At 43.6% G+C, this 18,494-nt stretch overlaps 1 protein-coding gene across 1 annotated transcript; it reads left to right on the forward strand.

Annotated features, from left to right (window-relative positions):
- Positions 1–52: 52 nt before the first annotated feature.
- On the forward strand, positions 53–9,288 carry LOC105018801 (ribosomal RNA processing protein 1 homolog B). Its single transcript, XM_013139191.4, has 15 exons — positions 53–221; positions 574–656; positions 774–831; positions 973–1,058; positions 1,174–1,235; positions 1,373–1,502; positions 1,607–1,671; positions 1,778–1,995; positions 2,194–2,410; positions 2,508–2,527; positions 2,658–2,807; positions 6,166–7,535; positions 7,651–7,833; positions 8,632–8,701; positions 8,909–9,288. Exons 1-15 carry the CDS (start codon positions 95–97, stop codon positions 9,094–9,096), a joined length of 3,027 nt encoding a protein of 1,008 aa, XP_012994645.4. The 5' UTR covers positions 53–94; the 3' UTR covers positions 9,097–9,288.
- Positions 9,289–18,494: the final 9,206 nt, after the last annotated feature.

Here is an 18,494-nt window from a genome sequence, read left to right on the forward strand (position 1 = left end):
TCTGACGGTACGTCATCACCTGGCGACGAGCAATAGCGCAGAAAGAAAAGTGTCACAGTTATCCAAAAGTGTTTCCACGTGAGTTAGTGGAAACATGGCGCCGACACAAGCACCAGAGATCCAGTTCGCCCAAAGATTGGCCTCTAACGAGAAGCCAATGCGAACAAAGGCTATCAAGAAGCTAAAAAAATATATTACCGTTAGGTCACAAGCAATCGATGGTAAGTCTGAAGGGGGTACCCGAAAATGGACCACACACACACACACACACGTTGCTTTCACGAGCCGAATGTGTATACGCAGCATGTCTGCCTCATCTCATTTTAGTTGCTAGCTTAGCCAACCCATTTACTCGTTCGTGCATGTTTAACTGCTTGTTTCTTCGTTTAACAATACAACAGTTAACAAAAGGTAGGTAGAAGGGTTTAGAATGTCACACATCAAAGAAAAGGTTAGAAAGAAAAGGTTAGATTAACAAGCGCATGTGCGAGCAACATTTTTAACCGCTATCGATTCCTTCAATATCGTGCTGATAGTGTCCAGTTGAATCACCAGAGCTTCCCTTTTCCCTAGGTGGGTTCTCCAGCGATGAGTTACTCAAGTTATGGAAGGGCCTCTTTTATTGTCTGTGGATGCAGGACAAGTTACTACTTCAGGTGAGTTCTAGAAAGAGCGACTCACTACATGCTGTTCTGTTAACAGGGTAACAAAAAGGCAATTTGACAAGATTTGTGGGGCAGTTCCATCAAACACAATTATTTTTCTATCAATAGGAGGAGCTGTCAAATCAGATCTCTGGTCTCATTCACTGCTTCCAGAATGTTCAAACCCGTAAGTCCTTGTTTTATTGTAGTAATTTCAGTGTTTCCCATTGAATTTTGTAAGGACCTTCAGGGTTTTGACAAAACCTGTGCAGAAAGTGTGGTCCACATCTCATTTGATGAGATGTATTCACTCTTCTCTCTTTTGTAGAATTTTTGTTTCTGGAGACTTTCCTGCAGACAATGAAAAGAGAATGGACTGGCATTGACAGACTTCGTATGGATAAGTTTTTCCAGGTTAGTATTCTTCCATTGATGGAACTGTCAGCAGCACTTCCTTACCCACTAAATCATCTATACCTAGAGGATATACTACATAGATAATTTGGACAACTGTCTTTTTGTCTGACAGCTGGTTCGTTTCGTGTTCCGGAAAACATTGGAAATGATGAAGAGCAAAGAATGGGAGACCAGGTGGGTGACTCTTTGACCCGTGACCTTAACTCAACGACGTGTTGAAAACGTCAGACGAACATGGATTTTGGAGTGTTCAGTACCTGTAAGCCCTTGTTCATGCATGCCCTGAAGAGTTAGTTGCTTTCTTTCCACAGTTTGGTGACCAGGTTCCTGGATGTCCTGTCATCCCAGGTTCTCCACAGTACCAGTGGAGCACCTGCTGGGTTGCAGTTCCACATAATGGACCTCTACATGTCAGAGCTGGCTGCAGTCGGATCTGCTGAGGTACATTGTGGATCCTTTTTATGTCCCAAAACATGATTGACATCCATTGTGCCGTTTTTTTTTTTTGTTGCAACTGAATGATTGGGCTTTGCTTGTGATTGCAGCTCACAGCAGCTCAGAACCTGACATTCATTGACCCGTTCTGCAAAATAGCATCCAAGACCAAAGAGTGAGTTATCTTCTGTGACCCTATTCAAATGAATTTGCATCACCATTTACATAGTTTCAACCCTCTCTGCACATCCTCTCCCCTCTTTCATGTCCCCCCATCTCAGCCGGATCCTGCTTAAGGCTATCTGCAGCAGTATCTTCAGCGTCATTGTGGACCAAGCTCCTTTCGCCATTGAAGACCTGATGAAGGAGGTGAAGGCTTCAGGTGTGGGTGTAGATGACTCTGACTCAGGACAGGCTTCTGAAGAAGAAGAGGAAGAAAAGGTGAAGACTCTGAAGGGCAAAAAACCTGCAAAGAAAACCACTCTGAAGCAGTCCAGTGGTGGGTATTGTCAGGGCTATGAAGGAAGATTGAATAAGATTCACATTTAATAGAGCAGGTTTTGGTTGAATACCATGTGTCTCTTTAGCACAACATTGAATTATTCTTATTCTGTCTAATTACCGACACACAGCGTCTACTTATAAATATTCATGTATGAGATCATCTAAACATCATCTTCTGACCCTTCATTTTTAGGCACGTTATCAACAGATTATGATGAGAATTTGGATGAAGAGGAAGATGAAATGCTTCACCTGGAGAGTGATTCTGAGTCTGAGATGCTGGATGATAAGGAAGTGGGACCCGTTCTCCAGTTTGACTACTCTGCCTTGGCTGACAGGCTGTTTGGGTTAGCCAGCCGCAGCAACACCTCCAGTCACAACAGACAGAGACTCTACAAAGTCATCAAGATGTGAGAAAAACACACCCACACTGTGTATGGACCCAGGTGAAAAGGAGTTGCAGTTTGTTTGACTCTTGATTCTTTTCTTTCCAATTTTCTCCTACAGTTTCCGTGATCTCAGTGAAGGTAGGAGCCCTGATGTTCAAAACTGGAAATGGGAGTCCTGATGTTTATATCCCCTCTGAAAGAAGTGGGTGAAGAATGCTGATTTTTTTTTTTTAACTATTTTTTCCCTCTTGTTCTTGCTCTCTCTCAGGAGTCTTCCCACAGGACGAGTACCCTGAGGAAGTGTCAACGGACGAGGATGATGATGAAATGTTTGGCAGCAGGAAAAGGATGAAGAGAGGAAGAGGCTTTGGGGAGGAAGAGGAGGCGGAAGGGAGCACTCCAGCCAAGAAACAGAGAGGTACCTTAGAAACCTTGGAAATGCTTTCCATATCCTGGTCAGAGGTTAAATTGGGCTGGAGCCCCATACAGGGTTAAAATGAGACCTACTTTTTTGTCATTTAACAGACATTCTCATCGCCTTACGGTAAAGGCATATATTTAAAAAGAGCTTACCATACAGTTTAATAATAAGTGCGTTCTACTTGATTAATTAGTTATCGGCAAAGGTCAGTGCAAAAAGAAGCCAATACAAATAAACATAGTTTGCAAAAGCCAACAGGTGGTGGCACTGGAACTAAAAGCTGAGTTTTTTTCCCCAGGTGTTTTTCAAAGATGGTTTAGTAGTGTCTCTACTTTAGCGTCTAAGGGAAGCTGGTTCCACCATTGAGGTGCCAGGACAGAGAACAGTTTTGATTGCCTGTATCGGGAACAGCCCCAAAGGGGCGGGAATGCTGAGACCCCAGAGGTCGCTGAAAAAAAGACACTGGGTAGGGATGTAGAGTTTGGGCATTGCCTGAAGGTAGGGAGACGCTTGTCTTTTTGTTCTGTAGGCAAGAACCATAACATTGAAGCGGATTCCAGCTTTAACTGGAAGCTACTGTAGAGTGCGATGAAGCGGGATGACATGGCAGAATTTGGGAAGGTTGAACATGTTAGGAGCCCCAGCAAGAGTGAGTTGCAGTAGTCCAGACGTGAAATGACAAGTACCTTTGCTCAGGGCTGTATTTTCTTTTTTTGCACATAGCACTGGTGCTACAGAGGTTGATCATTTTGATGCACAGGCCACAAAATTTGTAAATAAAACGTGTGTTACCATTTCTAAAAACAACCACACAGTGCAGTTCATCACTCTAGCAGGTATGTGACTGGAAAAGGACACCCAAACCTTAACAAGAAATGTTTTCAGACCAACTTTTTCTTTATTTGCCCATAATGGTAAATTGCAGGGTCATAACTGTATACAAAAAAATCTATATGTTCGGCTTCACATTAGCATTGCAAATCTTTTTAAATGTATATTATCATACATACAATATTATTTATATTAAATTTAAAAAATGTGAAAAACACCAATAAGAGAACAGAAACAAACATGGGAAGCGGTGATTGTGTGTGCATGGCCACTTTCATATTTGGCCACCTGGCCCTCTTAGAAGAGGACAACCATGAGGGTTAAATTGCTCCACTGGGCAACCTTATGTGCCGATACAGATCAAGCCTTCTGCAGTGGGGACATGGAGGCTGCTGCAGATAATGTTGTTAATGCGATTTTGTGCATTAATGCAAAACTATATCATAAAGGTGCTACTGTGGTAAACTTATTCCTAACACCGCACAATACAGTCCTGCCCTTGCTGCTCCCTGAGTGAGGTAAGCTCGTAGTCAACGAATGTTGTAGATTATGAATGTGCAGGTGCGCCTCCCTGCCTTGATGTTGGCGGCGTGTCGTCGAGGGTCCAGACCAAGATTCTTTGCACTCTGGGAGGACACTGCCGTGGTCAACCATGATGGGCATGTCCTGGTGCGGAAGGGCCTTCCCTTCAAAGTAGAGCAGCTCAGCTTTTCAAGGTTAAGCTTGAGGTGGTTGTCGGCCAGGCACGCAGGGATGCGTGTAGTCACCTGTAGGGATTTTCCTGCGTATAAAACTCAAAGGCAGCCGCCTTCACAAAGTCTCGCACCGCCTGTTTCGGAATGGTGAAACACAATTTTGCGTTCATTTGCTAAATAGCGTTCCATCGAAATACTGCAGCTAATGTGACCGTAGGATGAAACTTTTCTTATTGGCAGGGTTGCCAGATAGGTAGGTTTCCCCCATAATTGGGCTATTTTAAATGGGTATGGGCAGGTCAATTTACAGAGGGTTGTATAGAAAAAATGTGGTTTGAGTTTTATAAAAAAAAAATTAGTATAATAAGTTCAGTAGAGGATTTCATGGTATGGGCTTACTGTCAATGATCTGGCAACCTTGCATACAGCACCTCACCGGTCCTGACATGGCCGAGATGAGTAATGCCGGAAGACAAGTACAACTGAAGGCATCGAGAGGGAGATAAATGTGACCTAGGAAAGACCATGTGAGCATATGACAGATCCCTCTATACACCAAGCTTCTGGGAAGAGGAGAGAGGGCCAAGAACCGAGCCTTGAGGAACCAGTAGTAAGAGGCTTCACGGCAGACACCGATCCTCTCCACGTCCCCTGGTAGGAGTGGTCTTCCTGGTAGCAATCAACGAGTGAGCAGAGCTTGAGAATCCCAAATCAGAGAGGGTGGAAAGTAGTGGTTCAGTGTTGAAGGCAGTGGATAGATCAAGAGGCTGAGAACCGAGGAGAGTTGGCTTGGGAAGCGCAAAGAACTTCAGTTACAAGGAGGAGAGCAGTCTCGTCAGAGTGCCCTGTTTTGAATCGTGACTGGTTAGGGTCGAGGAGATAGTTGGATGAAGACCGAACTCTCAAGTGTCTTGGAAAGGAAACTCATGATGATACTGGCCTGTAGTTTTTGACATCAGAGTTGGTTTTTTAAGAGGAGCTACTCTGGCCATTTTGAAGTCTGCTGGGATACAACCAGTGCTCCGTGAGGAATGTGAGATCTCCAGAGGTGGTGTGGAAAACCTGAGGAGGGGATAGAGTCAAGAGGTCACGATGTTGGGTAGCCAGCCATCACTAACTGCTGGATGTCATCTGGTAAGAGCAGGGTAATGGTGGTTAATGCATGGCCAGGTTTGGTGTGAAAGCGACCATGGGCCCCCGCAAGGCTGAGTAAATGAGGTATGGATAACTCGTTTGAAACTTGGTGTGAATGTCATCTGATGAGAGGGAGGATTGCGGGGACAGAGGTGGGATAAGAAGAAAGGTTTCCTGGGGTTAGAGGAAGAAGCCTGGATTGTTTTACTGATAGAAGGAAGCTTCAGGAGCAGATGAGGAGGAAGAGAAGATAGTTGGAACTGGACCGATGCTAGGTCATTTTGTTTGATTCAAGTTTTGTTTCTTCTATTTTCACGCAGCTGCTATGTAAAAGTCACATTGAAATCATGGAATTTGAGAGGAAATGTATTAGTGAGCAAGAGGGAAGAGAGAATCTCCAGTCTGAATAAACAAGTAGCCCTCTGCTGCCAGGGCGACCAGATGCTTTTAGACTACGTGAAAACGGTCAGATGAAAAGGGAGCAGCCGGAGAAGAACTAGACAGAGCTCTGGTACTTCCACTAGCAAGCAGTTCACATTTTTTTCACCAACCTAACCTATGAATGTCCCAGTTCAACCCTTGACTTCAGGCCCTGAGTACATTACAATCGTGAGCTCATTTTATTCATAGGTGCCAGCAGTCATACAAAGAATGTAATTCTTACACCATTGCTGTCTTCATATTTTCTACTTCAGGGAAGAAGGCTGCAAAACCAGGAAAGTCTGACCAGAGTGTGGCACCAGACGAGAGCAAAGCAGCAGAGGCCCCCAGTGACACTACCACTAAGAAGAAGAAGAGAAGGAAGAAGAAAAAGAAGACCACAACTGTGGGAGAGGTGAAAAGTGAAGAGCAGAACGGGGTGTTGAAGGCTGAGGTGGACACAACTCCTGCCACAGCACCACAAACAACGACATGTTCTGAGGAAGCTACAGGAGCAAGGACAGAGCCCTCTACCCTAAAATGCTCTCCTGAGGTTGGAAAGGCCACGGTAAAGACTGAAACTGGCAAGGGCACTGACGCAGGAGAGAAGATGAAACGAAAGGCTGTCCTGGACAGCAAGGCCTCTCCTGTTGGGGGCACGGCCATTAAGATGGATGCCCAATCAGAACGTCAACAGGACGTGGTGGTGGGGAGCGGTTCATCAGTCACGGTCATGGAGATTGGTTCTTCTGGCCTATCGGAGACACCGGTGTCAGACACCAAGTCGACCAAGAAAAAAAAGACCAACAAAGCTAAAACATCCAAACAGCAGGTAGAGGTAGTAGAAACAGAGACTGTTACCCAGGATTCAGAGGCTGTGGACGGGGCAACAGGACAAGAGAGCGCCCCTGAGACCACCAGAAAAACCAGGAAGAGAAGGAGGAAGAGTGCCAATAAGGAGTCTGTACAAAAGACGACAGTAGAGGAGGTGCAGATGGTGCCAGTAGCAGTGGAAAAGGTCCCCCCACTGAAGACTAAGATGAAGGCTAAACAGACTGCAGGGAGCACAGAGAAAAACGCAGCCCAAACCGATGTGACCCCATCAGCGGTTCCTGAACTGAAGATCTCACAAGCCAAGGTGCCTCCGTCAGAGATTAGCTTGGCTGCCGCCACTCCGCTGAAAAAGAAGAAACAGAAGGTGGCCAGTGAGGAAAAGGAAAGTGTCGAGATCAAGGGTGAAGCACAGCCAGGAACCAAAGCAGATGTTATAACTGTGTCGTCGCCTGCAGATGTCGCCACGCCGACCCCTCTCAAGAAGAAAAAGACGGCCAAGGCTGAAAAACAGAGCGTTGCGGTTGGGGGGAGAACACAGATGGAAGCAGACCTCTCACTTTTAGAAACTGATCTGCAGCCGATGGAGGTCGCCACCCCAACACCACTGAAGAAGAAAAAGAAGGCAGCAGTGCAAGTCTTCAAGGAGCAGGACTCAGAGGTTGTGACGGAGGCAGACCTGGACACACCCGCGAAGACTGGGAAGAAGAAGCGTAAGATCCCAGTTGTAATCGAGGTGGAAGCTGACGAACTGGAGGCGGAGGCTGCCAGAGTCAACGGGTTGGCAGAAGTCAAGAAAGTCAAACTGACTGATGTGAGTTTAATGTCTTCTACGCCCAAGCAGAATCAGCTGGCCACATTACTGTGATGTCCCCAATTTATCAGATGCAAAATGAGTGACCGTGTGTTTCTAACATTTTTCTCCTCAGGAGAGCAAAGAGCCATCCACACCAGTGAGCGCCAAGAAACCCAAGAAGATGACACCTAAGAAGGCTAAGCTTGCGGCAGGGTCTGACTTCGTCACGTTCCAGAACCATGCCACCATACCTACACCCCTCTTTTTCAGGACAACCAAGGGAAGCCCCAGCACACCACTGTCCAGCAAGAAGAAGGTACTAAACCCCAGCCGGACGATCTGAGATGCCTTTGTCCTCCTCCAAACCTATTGAATGAGAAGGTCAGACGGAAGGGACCTTCTTATTCAGTGGTTCTCGAGGAGACGTATAGAGCTGGTACAATGAACCAATGAAATACATTTGATTCCCATGGTTCAGTTCACTGGGCTCTCTTTTTAGTACTTGAAAGTACTTCCTCAACATTTGTCCTGGTTACCTTCCATTCATAAACTTGCAGAGAAATACACTGGGGGTCTGGAGAACTTTGTATTGGAATTGTGTGTTAGTTTAAAAGGGCCACTATCTCCAAGCAGCGTATTTCATTTTCTAGAACCCTCCCCCTTAAGCCACTAGGTACAGTGTGTTGTATTTTCAACTTTTTCGGACAAGGGAAGTGACAAACACAACACACCCTCTTGCTAACCAATTACATATGCTAGTTTACGGAGTCGCAGAAAATTTAATAAATTCTGGAATATAAACAGAAGTGTGCTTCTCCAGGAGGATACTTTTAATGAAGTGGGCCACACGATACCCATCATTGTTTTAATAAGCTGTTTCCTGACCACCCTTAACCATTGTTGCACCGTCTAATATATGCTACGTGAGGTTACTGTAATCTAGTGGATGTCGTAGGAGCTTTGCCCAACCAAGAGATTTGATTGGTTAGACAACCTGAAAGGCGTCACTGATTTACAGCAAGTTACAGCCTCTGATTTACAGCCTTGCCTTGTCGAAGCCTCTTGCTATGGAACTAACAAGCGTGGAATTAAATTGTATCTATTTCTTTCACAGAAGAAGTGTCAGACTCCCAACTCTGAATCCAAGAAGGTTACCTTTGGACTCAGTAAAAACAAAACAGCAGGTATGAGAGGGCCAGATTGACCCTGATTTTTTTTTACTCCAACATAACTTTTCTGCATAATTATTTTTGAATGATGTGTCGGTTGCCCCATGTTTTGTGGTCTGATTACAACCATTTGGCTTCTTGGTCCTCATTTCTTTACAGTTTTATGTTTCATATTTTTGAAGAGACTTTCCTCTTTTTGTTTTGCCCATTCATGATCCCTAGAATTCAGGAAGACTGATCGCAGCCTGCTGGTGAGTCCAGAGGGGTCATCCCGAGTGCCCTTTGACCCCAAGCAGAAACCACTTTTTGGGGTCCTGAAGTCCCCAGCGGCCTCTCTTAACAGTACCAAGAAGATGAAGAGCACCCCTAAAGTCACCCCCAAACGGCCCACTGCTGCTGACTTTTTTTAGTTCTCAATAAGACATCCCACCTCAGTCCCCCTGATTCACCCCCATTATGAACTGTATAACCGCAGTCTTTGAATCCTCATTGGGAAGAGATTATTATTGACAAATGTTTTTGTAATATTTCTCATTTTCTATGTTCGTTTGCTGTTCTGTGGGTGGGCGAGTGTTTAATTAAAGACTGTCTTGTTTTAGTTATCCGGGTTAGTCATTGTTTATTCTTCTGTCAGCCTTCTGGTTTCAATCAGACCGCATTTTATAATCAACCGGCGCCACAAACTCCGTTTGACAGAAAATATAGGAATTTATTGTTGCTGGTTTAGAACGCCTACTCCAAGACACCAATGCCCAACTCTTATGCATTGGAAAATGCATACCCATTTTCCAATGCAAAACCCATTTACCTTTTGGTAAGAAAATTACGTTTTGTTGATATCTGAAATGGACCCCCATGCTTTCAGTCTGGGACCTTGTAATCTTGTTTTGGCTTCCAGTATGTTTGATTGGCAAGCAGGGATGTGGATTTATAATGAAGTCAGCTAGGTAATATATTGTGCCAAAATCCCTGGGAACCAGACCCGCAGGTCTGTTTAAAAAAAAAAAAAAAGCCCATATACATGCCCATGTAGCTTTACTGTAAACTGTGTGATTTGCCCAGTCAGAATTATAATGCTTTTTAAAGCATTGTATTAGATGTGCCTGAGCCAAATATGTGAGGGGCAAGTCTGGCTGATGTACAACAGATGTACCTGTATATGCACCTTTATTATCACCCTAGCATGGTCATGCATTCCTCTAAACCAGTGTTTCTAAACCCTGTTCCTGGACACCCCCCTTCCCTGCTTGTTTTAGATCTCTTCCTAGTGATGCCCGTTCTTCTAGCAGCAGGATATTATGCTAGCAGCGCTGACTCAGATTTTATTTTCCAAAATAAAAGCCATCATTGAAATATATAAGGCCATATAGTTAACGATCTAGTCTGTACATTTTGTTTAATGTTCATTCCAGTGGTGTTCTTGTCTGTTAATTTTTACAGACTATATTAACTAAATTGCCTTAAATTTCAATGATGGCTTTTATTGTGATAAAGAAAATCTGAGGGTGGCCTGCATAATATCCTTCTGCTAAAATAATGCTAATGAAGCTTTGTTTGGCCATCACAGTCTCTCCCTGCCCTAACATTCCTGATGTAGCTCATGAAGGACTTGATAAGAGCTGATCATTTGAACCAGGTGTGACAGAGCAGGGAGAGATCTAAAACATGCAGAGCAGTGAGGTGCCCAGGAGCAGGGTTGAGAAACACTGCTCTAGTGGTTATCTCTACGATTCTGTTTCTATAGAGAAAACAACGTAGTCCTCTAGTAGTACATACCTGCTTTCTACTGCCGCTAGCGTAGACGTGACTGAACGGGACCAACAGACAATGAGACCTCTAGTGGTCGAAATGAAATATTAGCATGGGCAGCTCCTTTGAGGACTAACAATAAATCAATCAAATATATATTGTAAAGCCCTTTTTACATCAGCAGGTGTCACAAAATGTTTTTACAAAACACCCTGCCTGAACTAACACCATTTTAATGGTGAAAGCACCGCTCAGTGACCAATCAGTACGGCGGCCAGGAAATCATTAGTGGTCCCACAAATTCAAAAGTGTCCCAGTGTGGACGTGAAAACGGCCGGAGATTAGTGGAAAAGTATGGATATGACCCAATCCAAACTTTTCATGCAAATACCAAGAACACATTTTCTGGATGAAAGGGTACTGCAGGAAGTAGCATAGGCTTAAAGTCATTTAGCATCGAGCTCCAAATGGTTAAATATTTTATGCCCAACTAAGTAATGCTTGTGAAATATTTCATCCACACTTATGCAGTCAACTCGTGTTTTGAAACCAGTAAATACCTGCTCATCCATTTGCATTTAAGTCTTTTAACAGAGGCTCGTCCCCACAGCGTCTTTTTAGTGAGTGCATAATTTTTCATTCGGTTTCATCCAAACCAATAGGTTTGGTTAGCCTAGCAGTTCTTTGATATCGTATCCTAAGTTGAAGTACTTCTAGGCCTACTAACATTACCACCGTATAGAATACTATAAAATATCACTCATGAGAACATATGTACATTTCAATGGACCACTTCAAAATGTGCCCAATGTAAATGAAAGGCCACCACCAGTAAAAGCATTTGCAGTGTCTGTGGTTAGCATTTCAAAACACCTCTATCTGTTGCACTTAAATGTTTCTAGTAATTATGAAGCTGTTTCATTAACGGAATGTGGTCATTTCAGTAAGAACTATAATGGCATATTACATTTGAGATCTGTTTCCCGAAATGTCAGTTAATATAAACTGTTGTTCGGCTACTATAAATATTGGGTTTATTTAACCTTGGTCTTTCCTTTTTCCTCACTCTTTCCAACTAATTTATAAACATCCTTTATTAATTTCATGATTTCTTTCATTTTTGTGTTTTGCTGCTTTTACTAAAAGAAATAATTTACATACATACATACATACATACACTGCACAAAATTATAAACGCAACACTTGTTTTTGCCCCCATTTATAATGAGCTGAACTCAAAGATCTAACCGACTTGAGTGGGCAAATGCTCACATTCGATGGCGTTTGGCACTTTGGTGAGGTGTCCTCTATTGTGGCCAGCCTAAGGCACACCTGTGCAATAATCATGCTGTCTAATCAGCATCTTGATATGCCACACCTGTGAGGTGGATGGATTATCTCGGCAAAGGAGAAGTGCTCACTAACACAGATTTAGACAGATTTGTGAACAATATTTGAGAGAAATAGGCCTTTTGTGTACATAGAGAAAGTCTTAGATCTTTGTGTTCAGCTCATGATAAATGTGGGCAAAAACAAAAGTTTATAATTTTGTTCAGTATACATTTTATTACATGCAGAAACAATGCGTTTGGCTACATGATTTCAATTTGCATTATCAGATTTAAAAAATATTTATTCCCAAACCTTTAGATTTACTTGGACTGGAACCAACCAACTTGGACTAGAACCAACCACCGCACAGATACTGAGGTTTAAAATTAGTTTTATGGTCAGACAATCAATTCAATACTATGAACCTGCAATCAAATTCTCAATGTGGACCACCTTCTGAGGTAATTTGCAACCACTTTTTCATACCAGGAGGTTTGTACTAAAATGTGTCAAGTTTCTTTGCAGTGTGCATGCATATTGCTTGATTTCCCCTTGACTGAGGCGCTCAATCCTGAGTAGTACGTATCGAAAATGCCAGTGTAAATTCAAACGCTATTACACTGGCTTACATAAGTATATCTAGTGATTTTATTTTCTAGATAGGTAAATAAGCCCTAGCACTGCATCCAGGCATAACACCTCGCATCCATGGTATATTGACCATATACCGAACCCCCTCATGCCTTATTGCTTATTTACATGATATATTAATCAATAGTGCATATTAGCTTCGACTGCAACTACGGAATTGTCTCCTTACTAGAATAGATGTGCCTGACTGGACATTTTAACAAATATATAACAAATATATAAAATAAAAACCTTTTAATGTGTTGTCATTGAAACATGACAACAGGTTAAAACTATTTTGAAAAGGCCTGACATACTACAAAAATGTTATCAGGTAAAGTGCTGAATGTCTGAATAGAAAACTAACTTTAGTCCGGTCTGTGACCAGCACAGCCATGAACAAGGCTTGACTGTTAGGTATTGGGTTTATCCACCTTACCATTTGAAGACGATTTGTCTGTCGCCCGCTCCACTAGTTCAGAAAAGATTACAGAGAAACATATGTGATTTTATTGAACTACTAGTATCCTCACATCGCTATGTTCTCCATCAGTTCAAATAAATCTGTGGTATTCTTGTGGTTCTGCAGCAGGGCTGCTTGTTAGATGATGACAAGTCGCGTCACCTGTGAACATCAGAACTAAGGTAATAATAAAGTTATTGCGCAGAAATATTTAAAATTATTAGCATCATTATTAGCAAGTGAAAAAATATATATTAAAGGATTTTACAAGTTCTAAGCTCTGGCATAGGCTAATTAGACAGTTTTTTATTGTTCCAGTCATTAGGTGTGTTGCTTGCCATATATTTTATAGGTTATGTAGACTACTGAATTATTAAAGGTTTTTGACGTTGTTATTATTTTTGCTTGTATGCTGTTGAGTCAGTTTCTTCATACAGATTCTATTATTTTTTATTCAGTACCTCAAGGCTCATCATTAATTCAAGTATCTCAACTGGATATTCACTCTGCCACACAGGACATTCTTGATGAAGATGAACGCAAAATGTGAATGCGGGCCCATGGAATCGCTGCTGCTTGCCTTGTTATCTTTCTCCCTTGTTCGAGGTAAGAGATGCATAACGGTTGAAATTAAATAATTAAAATATAATGGATATTAAACCCGAAGGACACAACCGTGAAAGTGCCAGGGCCTGGTTAATGGGTACATGGCACTTGCATACTGAAAGTAACTAAAGAGAAGATATCCAATGTTTTTTGAGTTAATGTGTTATTATTCAACCTCAAACTAATTTGTTCTGTGCTACTTCCAAGCTGAGTGGGTGTTGTGTCCCAATTTAAAACCTGTTCAGTCTGGCTTTATGTTCTTAATTACCATTAAAGCTTTGGTCCATTACCACTGATGAATAAGACTGTGTGTGTGTGAGAGAGAATGTGTGAGTGTGTGTGTGAGTGAGTGAGTGAGTGAGAGAGATGTAGGTTATGTTAGGGTCATGGTTCGGGTTTAAGGTGTAGGGGGAAGCGCTAACCCTGGTTAAATGTCCTTTTAGAGAAAGGTCAAAGCATTGAGTCAACCAATAACATCTTACCTGCCTTCGGGTGCAGATATACCTCTAGAACTACATTCATTACAAAAAAGGGCAACCTGCTAACAATCCTGATTGGAAACAGAGAGTGTTAAGGGCCAGAACAGAGGTGTCATCAGCAAACTGGGGAAACTCATTCCCTTTATGCCGTTAAAGTGATGGTCCTGAGCCTTGTCAAATTTCGGGACCATTTTCTATTACTACCATACTGCCAAAAAAAGGCAAAGAATGTATACACATTTTGTGGCCATTTTATATGACACTTGCGTATCTTTTTGTATAACATTCAATATTTCCCAAAATATATAATTATTAATCTAATGTGCCCATTGACGAATGGTCCTTTGTGTAGAATCAGACAAAGAGGTCCAATATTAATTGTTGCTCCAGCTTTGGAAGAATGACCTAGTTTGTGATCTAGTTTCTTATCGCTTGTGGCCCAGATAATCCTGGGAGACTCAATACACGGTATTAATCATTTGAATACCAATCGGCCAATTTGATGTCATTGTGGATACGACACTCTATATACAAGCTAAAACATCTTCAGAGAAAACCGCGGATTGCTATAATCAAGTCATTTTCCCCAGGTACCCGTATTTGTCAATAACATCGTCTTGTTCTGAAAATGCGACGCCTGACACATTCTCCATCAACTTACTAAAATTGCCTTTTTTATCCATTCAAAGGAAAAGGACAGGAATGTCAAAATGAGACAGGCGTCCCTCTCGTTCTCTCTCCGTCAGAGAATGAAACCTGATTAAAAGAAGCGCAGACATCAGTCCCTTGCAGTTTAGAGTCTGAGCCAATTTACTTGGCAACCTGCCTATTTCCGATAGGTAGAGGTGTGTGTGGGGTTCTGTCTGAGTGTGCCTGTTTTCTCAAACCATCTGGTAATATTGTCTTTTGGTACGTTCAGGCAGATAAGAGGATAGTGGTTCCATCCGGAGCTATAACCCCACTGAAATGCACATTTACCCCCACAGAAATATTAAATAATTAGGAGACGTGTTTTTAAAGAGTCCTAGTGGCGGGTGCCCGTTTGCATGTATCGTCTCCACCAATCAGAGACAGTTCTACGCCCTGCCCAACGTAACCAAAACAACTGCCGTCACGTTAAAATCCTTATTCTCCTCCTCCACCTTACATCCTTTTTTTCCTGCCTCATGCAAAGACGGTGTGCTGCTCTGTGTGAAATGCGCCTCATACAATCAATCGAATGGCTTTAATGAGGACCTTTTTATGTCAGCAGTAGTCAAAAGGGCCTTATATAGAACTCTGATCCTCGACACGTGTGGCAGGTCATCCAAGCCGTCACAGATTACTGGCCAAAGAACCGGTACTAGACTGCGTCTAGTCTGAATGACTTCCGACCTGTCACACTCACCCCCACGATCATGAAGTGCTTTGAAAGACTAGTTCTGGCCCACCTTAAGTTCTGTCTCCCCCCAACACTGGATCAATACCAGTTTGCATACAGGTCGAACACGTCTACAGAGGATGCCATCTCCATGGCTTTACACTCTGTCCTGATCCACCTGGACAAAACCAACACCTTTATGAGAATGCTATTCATAGACTTCAGCTTAGCATTCAACACGGTCATCCCCTCTAGGTTGGTCAACAAACTCCATGACTTAGGGATCAGCTCTTCTCTCTGCAACTGGACTTGGGACTTCCTAACCAACAGACCCCAGTCTGTCAGGTTAGACAACCTCACCTCCTCCACCCAGATCCTGAACACTGGTGTTCCACAAGGCTGTGTGCTGAGCCCCCTCCTGTACTCCCTCTTCACCCACAACTGCGTTCCTGTATACAGTGCCAACCTCATTGTCAAGTTCGCAGACGCCACCACGGTGGTAGGCCTGATTCGTGACAATGACGACTCAGCCTACAGGGAGGTCAAGTAACTGGCGGCATGGTGCGCTGATAACAACCTGGCCCTCAATGCAAAGAAAACCAAGGAGCTCATGGTGGATTACAGGAAGTCACACCCCAGTCCTCATTGATGGCACTGAAGTGGACTGTGTGTCCTGCTTCAAATTCCTGGGTGTCCACATCTCCGAGGACCTCTCCTGGTCCATCAGCACCTCAGCCCTGGTCAAAAAAGTGCAGCTGCTCCTGTACTTCTTGATGAGGCTGAAGATAGCCCACCTGATGGCATATCACTGGTGCCCAGCACATCACTGGTACCCAGCTCCCAGCCATAAAAGACCTCCAGCGGAAGTGTTGTCTGCACAGGGCCCGCGGCATCACCAGGGACCCTTCACATCCAGGCCACCATATGTTTGCCCTCCTCCCATCAGGCAGGCGGTACAGGTCTCTACGTTCTCACACCAGCAGACTCAGGAACAGTTTCTTTCCATCTAGTGTAAACCTGCGAAACTCTGTGACCCATAACTAACCATACTCACCCTTTGTACTACTGGACTCTGTCACTGCCTTAAGTCTGATAAGGTTTTCAGTTTCTCAGTTGTCTACAGGTACGTGTCATTGCTGCTATTCCTGTATTTCATTTGCACAAGCCGACTTGCACCTTAAACTTGCCCTCATTGCACATTAGAACTGCCACTGTACTTGCATTTTCTATTGTTACATACACATCTACCTCGGGAACCTCATTGCTGCTATCCTTGCATTCCAGTTGCACATGCTACCCTACTCCTTTAATTTGCCTTGATTGCAAATTCAGAATGCCATTGAGAACTGCCACTTGCCACTGAATGCCAGAATGCCATTGAGAATTGCCACTTGTACCCGCACAACTATTTATCCCACTTGTACATACACTATACATAATACCTTTACATTTCTCTGAATATTTGTAAATTTTCCACTGCATATTTAGAATTGCCATATGTAATGCATTTGCAGTAATCTTTTTTAAATTGCTGCTAGTGTACAGTGTTGTGTATATTATTACTATTTTCTGCCTAGCTATATTTTTGCTTATACACACTTCTTAACTCTCACTACGTAGTTAGTCGAGTGCCATCTCATAAGAATTTCATTGTGCAGGATGAAACTGTGCTGTTCGGTGCATTTGACAAATAAACCTAAAAACTTTAGATGTTAAGAGCACATTACTCATTTGTTTCTGGTTCCCAGTCCCGACGTGAAAGCCCACGGGTCAGCTAGACCGGTAAGGACAGGCCCGAACATCTTGGGGACAGGTTTCCTGTACTCTCATTAGGCCCAGCAGCACAGGTGGATCCCAGGGGAGTCTTCCTCTTGTTCTCCTCTGTTCTCAAGGGCCAGGCCTTCCTTACGGCACAGTCATAATGACTCAAATTAGACATTCCCTGTGAAGACACGATTTCAATGAGTGGCTTATGATGTGTTGGCAGACAGTCAGTCGACAACTGAAAGAGACGTACTTCTGTTTCTGTTTCACTTCAGGATTACACACTACCGATTCTCATCCGCAAACAGCCTGGCATGAGCTAAAGCAATGGAATTTGGCAGATGAACACAGCCTCCTAGTTTCCTAGGCTTTTTTTTTTGTCTGGAGCTTGACCCCAAACCTTCTTGTTTTTCCAGGTCACACTACTAGCCGACCAGGTGCGAATCCGGCGGAGGGCAATGGTGCTGGGTTCAGTGTCGGCGGTCTGAAGTCGGTCCTGGAGAACACCGTGTCCCCTGCCTTCGGTGCCACCATCATCATCATCATCACCGTTATTGTGTCGGGGAGCGCCTATCTCTGTTTCCTGAAGTACGTCTGTACGGACTGCTGCAAAGCCACTCAGGTGGCTCCAGTCACACACCTGGACCCTAACAAGAGTGAAGAACAGGTGTAGTGTGTAACGGGTGTAGTCAGGAACGGGTGCAGTGTGTAATGAGGCGTAGTGAGGGACGGGTGTAGTGAGGGACGGGTGTAGTGTGTAACGGGTGTAGTGTGTAACGGGTGTAGTGTGGGACGGGTGTAGTGTGTAGCGGGTGTAGTGTGTAGCGGGTGTAGTGTGGGACGGGTGTAGTGTGGGACGGGTGTAGTGTGGGACGGGTGTAGTGTGGGACGGGTGTAGTGTGGGACGGGTGTAGTGTGGGACGGGTGTAGTGAGGGACGGGTGTATTGTAGGGAGGTGTGTGGAATACTGACCTCATTCTGGACCATTCTTTCCCTGGCATTTCAGCACTTGATGGAATCCTTCAGTTCATCTCTTTCATGTTTAATGACTGTGAACACAAGTGATTTATTGAGCTCATTGAAGAGTTGTGTGTGTAAGTGATTACTGTTCTGATCTTTGCCCGCCACCAACACCTCCCATCCAAGAGACCCTCAGAGAGACAGACGGATGTGATTCAAAAAGAAAAGCTGCAAAATGATCACACACAGACAATAGAAAATTAAGTGGCTCAACCAAGCCTGACATTAATTGAGTAAACTGCCTGTGAGCCTTTGTGTCTGCAGTGGCTTATGCATTTGTGTGATTATTAATGTGTGTTTTATTTGTGTGGGTTTGAGTATCTAAGTGAGTGTGTGTTTGTTTCCAAAGGGAGCAACCTGCTATGACTGATGTGAGAAAGTAGGAACACGTAATTTCTGGGGATT

Source organism: Esox lucius, chromosome 20 (assembly GCF_011004845.1).
Source record: "Esox lucius isolate fEsoLuc1 chromosome 20, fEsoLuc1.pri, whole genome shotgun sequence".
Lineage (NCBI taxonomy): Eukaryota > Metazoa > Chordata > Actinopteri > Esociformes > Esocidae > Esox > Esox lucius.